The 8,942-nt window shown below is 36.4% G+C and overlaps 1 protein-coding gene across 1 annotated transcript; it reads right to left on the bottom strand.

The window, feature by feature from the left end:
• Positions 1-244: 244 nt before the first annotated feature.
• LOC129497575 (metallothionein-2-like) lies at positions 245-430 on the bottom strand. Its single transcript, XM_055306534.1, has one exon. The coding sequence runs from the start codon at positions 428-430 to the stop codon at positions 245-247; it is 186 nt and encodes a 61-aa protein (XP_055162509.1).
• Positions 431-8,942: the final 8,512 nt, after the last annotated feature.

Below are 8,942 nucleotides of genomic sequence, written 5' to 3' on the forward strand. Positions count from 1 at the left end.
TATATATATATATAGAGAGAGAGAGAGAGAGATATTTCTACATCTCTATTTTTTTAAGTTGACAGCTTTTATTATAATTCATGTATTATTTTATAGGGAAAATAACTAGGAATGTAGTAGCAAATGGGTCAAAGTTGGACCCAAAACAAAAAACACCAAAAAAACTGTAGGCTTGTACACATTGCTCTATTTACATCTGGAACAGGCTCTCCCCACATCAGGCACATCAGGCATATCAGGCACATCAGGCACAGCAGCTGCACTTGTCCGATGTACCCGTGCAGATGCAGCCCTGGGCATACTTGGCACACCCCTCTGGGCAGCAGGAGCAGCAGCTTTTCTTGCAGGAGGTGCATCTGCACTCTTTGCATTTGCAGGAGCCGGCACACCTGCAGGAGCCACCGGCAGCGCAGGAGCAGTTGGGATCCATAGCAAGAAGAGTGGCTGGAGTCTGGGGACAGCGGTGGGAGAATATATATATATATATATATATATATATATATATATATATATATTCAGGTTCAATACCTCATATTCATCTTCCTCTATATAAACTGTGTACTGCATTCCCATTGTATAACTTCCTTTATATGCTGATAATCCCAAAACTTCTAGCTCTACCCCAGGCATCTTTCCAGATCAGTATATTTGGTGTGTTTCATTGGTGTTTATGACTCTTTATCTAAACTGCTTCAACTTTTCATTCATATATGCAGACTGAACATCTTTTGCCTTGCCTTCTTAGAAAAGATAGAAGAGGTATTTAAAAAGGAATTAATTCTTTTTAATATGGAAAAATAAGAAATAGAGTTACCCATACTACGAGAAATTCCTGAAAGACACCAAACAGAAAATGGCCTGAAATTGACTGAGTGATAATTACTCTAGTGAATTGTTTAGAAAAGGCCAGAGGAGTCCTAAGGGTGAGCCACATGCAGATACAAAGAATACCCAGGAGAGGAGGGGGTCTAAGGGAGATCTATATGGGATTTCTTGAAGACATCCATTCAGAGGGGATGGTAACATTGGGCCTTTTTGATATCATCATCCTCACCACCCACCCAACTATGCTTGAGTTAAATAGTGAGCTTCAGAGGGATTTCCCATCAAATAGTGTAGTTCTAGGCCCTGAGAGGAAGAAGAGGAATGTTTATGGCTAGTAGATGAGGGGGCTGCCTCAATGTGGTGGCCAGTTCCAAATTCCATCTCTCTGCATAGCAACTAGAGGAAGGCTAAAGGAAACAGACACTTATCCTTGAAAGAATAGGAATCCTAAGATTCTTAAGGAAAACTAGTATCATGAAACAGAGGCATTCAATGACAGAAAAACTAGCAACCAGAAAAATAGTTACCAGAACAAATAATAAAACCATAAGAATACTTGCTGTCCTCAGGGGTGTAAATGAAGACCAATATCTTGTGTCCATTAGGCCTCCTTAGTGTCAGGCCTCAAAAACAAACTGGGATAAATTTTTTTAAAAAGATTTTATTTATTTATTCATGACAGAGAGAGAGAGAGAGAGAGAGAGAGAGAGCAAGAGGCAGAGACACAGGCAGAGGGAGAAGCAGGTTCCATGCAGGGAGCCCAACATGGGACTTGATCCCGGGTCTCCAGGATCACACCCCTGGCCGAAGGCAGCACTAAACCTCTGGGCCACCAGGGCTGCCCACTGGGATAAATTTTAAAAACAAATCTGTCAGAAGTATGTGAAGATGCTAGACATCCAGGATTAAAAATAGAACAAGAACCACAACAAGGGAATTTTTCCACAGGGATACACTTTTATCGGATGATGAAGATGATCCACACATTTCTATTGTCTTTCCCTTTGGTTAATATTCATGTCACAGAGGAAAGAGTGTGATTTGCCTAGCTTGGACCATATGGCTACCCCTTGGCTAGAACACAGCAGGGACCCTGATTTACAGTCCCATAGTTTGTAAGATGGGGGAGATATGATGACTCAAAATAAAATTGGTGTGCTAGAAAGGCAAACATATTCAGCTATCAGAAATACAACAAATAACTGTAAACATCCATGAAGTGAGAATAGGAAGTGATGAAAAATAGTAAGAATTGAGGGATCCCTGGGTGGCGCAGCAGTTTGGCGCTTGCCTTTGGCCCAGGGCGCGATCCTGGAGACCCGGGATTGAATCCCACGTCAGGCTCCCGGTGCATGGAACCTGCTTCTCCCTCTGCCTGTGTCTCTGCCTCTCTCTCTCTATCTCTCTGTGACTATCATAAATAAATAAAAATTAAAAAAAAAGAAAAATAGTAAGAATTGGGAAAATATGATCAATAGTATTTTTAAAAATTGGCGGATTTGTGCTAATGCAGAAAGGACAGTTTAAGAGTGAAATTTTGAGCTCTGTGATTGGGCCAGAGGAATTCTCCCAGAATGAAGTTCTAAAGCACAAAGGGATACAAAGTGCTATGTTCTAAACACTACCTAATAGAAGTTAAACAGATAAGAATAAAGATCAGTGGAGAAAAAATAATAAAGTTTATTGTGTAATTTTGTCATGATCATCTTAATATATTTCCTGCTTTCTGTCATCATTGCTTCTTTGATCCACAGATTATTTGTATGATTCTTTAGTTAGATTTCTATTGTTCAATTTCTAGCTCAATCGTACTATGGTAAGAGCATATGCTCAGAATGGGTTTCAATTCATTTAAATGTATTGACTCTTGTTTTATTGACAAGTGTATGGACTACTATACTTTTAAATATTCTGGGTGTACTTGTAGAGAATGTCTGTTCTGCTCTGCTTTGTTGGATACAGTGTCTGATAGATGACCATATGTTGTCAAATTTATTAATTGTGCAGCTTAAATCTGCATCCTTATTAATTATTTCATGCTGACTTTTGTTACTAAGAGAACCATGTAAAGCTTTGGTTGCTATTATTTGTGACTTGTAGTGTTCACTGTATAGGTCTTACAGTATGTCAGATTTATCCCCATAATATTTCATATTTTTGAGTCTATTGTGAAAGTTTTAATTTCAATTTTGGATTTTTCATTCCTTATATAGAAATACAATGATTTTTGTATATTCATTATTGTATCATGTATTATATCATGTATTGTTCAACTCATTTATTAGTTCTAGTGGCATTATAGTTGATACCATAGGATTTTCCAAGTAGACAATTGTATCATCTATGAATAACAAATTTTACTTTTTCCTTTCCAATATACTTCCAAATTATTTCTTTCTGTTGCTATTTATTGTACTGGAAAGAACCTCCAGCACAGTATTGAATAGAAAAGATGAAAGTAACTGTCTCTGCCTCATTCCTGACCTTTGGAGGAAAACATCTGGTCTTTCACTGTTAGGTTTTATATTAGTGGCAGATTTTTATAGATTTTCTTTGTCAGATTGAGAAAGTTCCCATGTACCTGTAGTTTTCTGAGAGTTTTTATCAGAAATGGATGTTGAATTTTTTTCAGATGACATTTCTGCATCTATGAAAATGATGCTATGTTTGTTTGGTTTGAATCTATTAATGTAATGAGTTATATTCAAATGTAATCCCATTCTTGGATTTCTGGCGTAAACCCTACTTGGAAATGATATATATTATTTTTGCATGTGATGATAGATCTTGCTTGTTACAATTTTAAAATATTTTAATCTGTATTCATGGGGAATATTGATCTATAGTGTTTTTTATCTGAATGCCTTTGTCTATTCTTTTTTTTTGTGACAGAGTAATATTGGCCTCATAGAATTAGTTGGAAAACATTCTCTTTGTTTTTCTGAAAGTTTTTAATAATTGGCATTTCTCACTTACATGTTTACCAGAATTCTCAGTAAACCTATCTGCAGGGAAAAGGCTTTTTTCTGGAAAGATTATCAATTACCAATTTAGTTTCTTTAATAGAGTTATTCAGGTTGTCTAATTCTTGAGTAAGCTTTGTCCCAAGAAATGTGTCTATTTAATCTAATTGGCCACATTTGTTGGAATTTAGTTGTTCCTAACAGTCCCTGAAATTTTTAAAAATCATGTAGCAGGGCAGCTCGGGTGGTTCAGTGGTTTAGCGCTGCTTTCCACATAGGGTGTGATCCTAGAGACCCGGGATCGAGTCCGACGTCAGGCTCTCTGCATGGAGCCTGTTTCTCCCTGTGTTTGTGCCTCTCTCTCTCTCTCTCTCTCTCTCTCTCTCTCTCTCTCTCTGTGTGTGTGTGTCTCTCATGAATAAATAAATAAAATAAAAAAATCATGTAGCATATGTAGCAATGTCACCTATATACTTACTGATTTTCTGTCTACTGAGTCAGTTGTTGGGAATGTGGTATTGAACTACCTAGTTATAGTTGTGGATATGTTTATATACCCCTTGTGCTTCCATCAGTTTTTTTATTCATTCTTGACATTGGTAATTTGCATCTTTTCTTTTTTTTTCCTGCCTTAAAGTTTATCAGTTTTAATTATCTTTCCAAGAAAACATATTTTACATCACTGATTTTTCTATTATTTATCTGTTTTCCAGTTCACTGATTTCTACTCTGGACTTTATTTTATTTGTTCTTGTTCTAGGTTATATATGTTCTTCTTCTCATTTCATAAGATGAAAGCTTCAATCATTTAGTAAACAATTTTCCTTTTTAATGGTGTAGATGTTTATTGCTATGAATATCTCTTTCAAGACTGCTTTAGCTGCATCCCACAAATTTTACAATGTTGTGTTTTTATGTTCTTTAAATAAAAAATACTTTATAACTCCTCTTTTGATTTCTTTCCTATTAGAAAGTGTTATTTACCTTACAAATATTTGAGAATTTTCAACAGATTCTCTGGTTATCAGTTTTAAATATGATTCCATTATGGTCAGAGAACACAGTTTGTATGACCTCGATCCTTGCAGACTTATTGCAAGTTGTGTTATGGGCCTTAATATGCTAGTGAACACATGAAAATAAGATGTATTCTGCTCTTGCTAGGTGGAGTGTTCTATAAATATCAGTGAGGTTCACTTGATTTATAGGGTTAGTCAAGTTTTCTGTATCTTTACTGAATTTTTGTTTACTTGCTCTATCAATTACTCAGAGAGGAGTGTTGAAATTTTAAATTATAATTGTGGGTATGTCTGCATATCCTTGCACTTCTATCAGTCTATTTTTCTTTTTCTTTTTTTTCAATGTTTCATATAGCTTTGTTATTAGGTGCAAAACATTTTTTAAGAATTTATTTATTTATTCACAGACACAGGGAGAGAGGGGGCAGAGACACAGACAGAGGGAGAAGCAGGCTCCATGCAGGGAGCCCGATATGGGACTCGACCCCAGGTCTCCAGGATCACACCCCAGGCTACAGGCGGCGCCAAACCGCTGCGCCACTGGGGATGCCCAGGTCCAAAACATTTAACATTGTTATATTCTCTTGAGGAATTGACCTCTTCATCATTATGAAATAAAAGTATTGACCCATAGTAATATTCTTTGAACTATGTTGTGTATTTGATATTGATATGACTACTATAGCTTTATTTTTATTAGTGTCAGACAGATATAGCCTTTTCCTTCATAATTATTTTAACACATCTGTATCTTTATATTTAAAGTGGATTTCTTGCAGCCTCATAGAGTAAGTTCTTGCTTTTAAATTTTTTTTAAATATTTAATTTATTTATTCATGAGAGACAGAGAGAGAGTCAGAGACATAAGCAGAGGGAGAAGTGGGCTCTATGCAGGGAGCCTGATGTGGGACCTGATCTTGGCACTCTGGGATCACGACCTGAGCCAAAGGCAGACGCTCAACCAATGAGCCACCCAGGCATCCCTTGCTTTTTAAATATTAGTGTAACAATCTCTTTCAATTAGCATGTTTATACCATTCATGTTTAATGTGATCATGGATATAATTGTATTTAAATGAACAATCTTGCTACTGTTTTTTATTCGTCTTATTTGTTCTATTTTTCCTCTTTATGTTACTTGAATACAACTCTGTTCAGTATTTAGTGGTTCCTTGGAAATTGATAGAATATATCTTTAATTTACTACAGTCTACCTTCGTGTGATGTCATAGTATTTTACATACAGTATGTCATCCTTATAACACTGTACTTTAGTTTTTCCTCTCCTGGCCTTCATGCTATTGTTGTCATACATTTTAATTTTTACTTGTATCATAAACTCCACAATACTTGATCATTTTTGCTTTAAAGACAACTAAATTTTAAGTAGATTTAAATAGTAAGAAAATAATTTTATATTTACTTATGTAGTTACCATTTCTGATGTGCTTTACTCCTTCGTGTAAATTCATATTTCCATTTTGTACTATTTTTCTTCATTTTGAGGATGTCCTTTAATGGACATGAGTGTGTCCTGTTGATGAATATCCTCAGCCTTTGTATGTCTGAAGATTTATTTTGCTTCTTTTGAAAGATATTTCAAACAGTAAAGAATTATATATTGACTTTTTTTTCTTTCAGTGCTTTCAAATATCATTTCAGCATTTATAAGGTTGTATTGTTTTGGATGAAAACTCATCTTTGCTTTTCTCTAGGTAATGTGTCTTCTTTTCCTGGATGCTTTTCAGATTTTCTCTTTAACCCTGGCTTTAAGTAACATAGTTATCATGTGCCTTGGTGTTGTTTTCTTTATATTTCTTGTGGTAGGGTCTATTGAGTTTCTTTTTTATTATTTATTTATGATAGTCACACACACACACACACACACACACACACACAGAGGCAGAGACACAGGCAGAGGGAGAAGCAGGCTCCATGCACCGGGAGCCCGACGTGGGATTCGATCCCGGGTCTCCAGGATCGGGCCCTGAGCCAAAGGCAGGCGCCAAACCGCTGCGCCAACCAGGGATCCCTCTATTGAGTTTCTTGGAGCTGTGGGTTTATAGTTTTGTTCAAATTTAGAAAAAAAAAAACATTATTTCTTCAAAAAAAATTTTTTTTGTCTCCTCTCCTTACCCTACACTACCAATCCTTAATGTATTCCAATTATAAATATATTTGTCTACTTGAAGTAAACAACCTACCTACTAAAAGTTTATGAGATTCAGGTCCTTTTTTTTAAATAACTATTTTTATTCTGGCTAGTTTTTACCGCTATTTATTTAGGTACAATAATGTCTAATCTATTTTTAATACTATCCAGCTTTTTTTTTTTCATTTCAGACATTATGCCTTGTAGCCCTAGAAGTTTAATTTAGGGCTTTTCATTCCTTCATGTGTTTAAATTAACATATTTAATATTTCCTAAGCTTCTTGAACATAAAGAATACAGTCACAATAATGGTCTCAGTGTCCTTATGTACTAATTCTGTGCTATCATTTTTTTTTCTCCTTTTTATTGGCTATATTCTCCCACATTTTTGTCTTCCTGGTAAATTTTTATTGAATGTCAGGTGTTATTAATTTTACCTGGTTACATGCTGGAGTTGTCATAGTCCTATAAGTATTCTTGAGCTTTATTGTAGAATATGGCCAATGTAGTCATAAAGAGTTTGCTTTTCTTGAGTCTTGGTTTTAAAATTCCTTTGGTAGGACAAAATCTGTGTTTACTCTAGGGATTACTTTCCCCTATTACTGAAGTGATATCCTCCTTGTAATTGTAACCGATGTTCTCTGAATTACAAGATTTTCTATTCTACCTGCTGGAAACAGGCACTATGCCCAGCTCTATGTGAATTTCAGTCATTATTCTATTTTCACTGCTTTTGGATTTTTTTTTCTCTGACTGCAGATCTTCTCTTCACCACGCACATGCTGAGGAGGACTCAGGGTGAGCACCCATGGGGACACTCTCCAGATACCATAGTTGCCACATTGGATTGTGCCCACAGGGAGCACAGCCCTTCCTTGCCTGATGTCCAGTGACTTGAGTGCCATAATTGTAGGTATTTTGTTTTGCTCCTTTTTCTTTCTTATTTAATACAGGGATATAAATCTGAGCTCTGTTTCTCCATCTTGATTAAAAGTGAACACACACACATGTGCATATGTAGTTTTTAAAACCTAATTTCCTGTTCTCTGTGGATATTTTTAAGTCGCCTTTCAAGATGTTGTACAGAGTAATCTTTTTTTACATTGTAATTTATATTGGATGCATTTTAGTGTTGAAGCCTTTCCAGGTCCATTCCTGCAATCTTTTCTTTCTGCCAGTTCTTCAGCATTGCATCTTTTTCTGTGTATGCTTTGTTAGCTTGCCTAGGATTTTATCATTTTCCTTTTAAAATTAATGGTTGACTACTCTGTGGTTTAGAATCAAAGTGGCTTGCTCCAGAGATAATATGTTTTTGCTTCTGCTAGACATATAGTGTCTATAGTGTCAATTTAAAACCCTTATAAGCTAGAAGGTTTTGAATCCACATGAGTGACCTAAGGTTTCTGATTTGGGGTGTGTGTGTGTGTGTGTGTGTGTGTGTGTGTGTGTGTGTGTTTCGCTCTGCTCAGTGGCCAGGCAACTTTCCTTGTAGTGGGTGGAATTGTGGGTTGGGTAGTTTGTGTCTGGTTTATCCTTGTGAGGAGATTCTCTTCAGAGTCTCAGATTTAAAGAGAGAGGTTATCTTATTGCAATTCCCACACTAGAAACAGACTCTGAATTTTAGATCCTATCCCCAGTGTCTACTGGAGCTATCAAGTCAGTTTTTACTAGTTTATTCTGAAATAGATGAACCCAAATGTCCATGTGTTACTTCTCATTTATACTACATGCCAGCTGCTGGTACGTTACTCTCCTACCCCATGTGTATTCTCCATTCTGCTATACAAATTTACAAAGTGGGTCCCATATAGGAAATGACATTCCTGTAGAATTGCAGGCACCTCTTTGGCCCATTCCTCAGCCAAATCAAGTCACATGGATTTGCCTGCCATCAAGAAAGCAGGCCTGCAGGGCACCTGGGTGGCTCAGTTGATTAAGCATCTGCCTTAGGCTCAAGTCAGATCTCAGTGTCCTGGGATCAAG

This window comes from Nyctereutes procyonoides, unplaced genomic scaffold (assembly GCF_905146905.1).
Source record: "Nyctereutes procyonoides isolate TBG_1078 unplaced genomic scaffold, NYPRO_anot_genome, whole genome shotgun sequence".
NCBI lineage: Eukaryota > Metazoa > Chordata > Mammalia > Carnivora > Canidae > Nyctereutes > Nyctereutes procyonoides.

Excerpts from the sequence above, each read along its gene's own strand:
- LOC129497575 (XM_055306534.1), bottom strand. The coding sequence starts at position 430 with ATGGATCCCAACTGCTCCTGCGCTGCCGGTGGCTCCTGCAGGTGTGCC.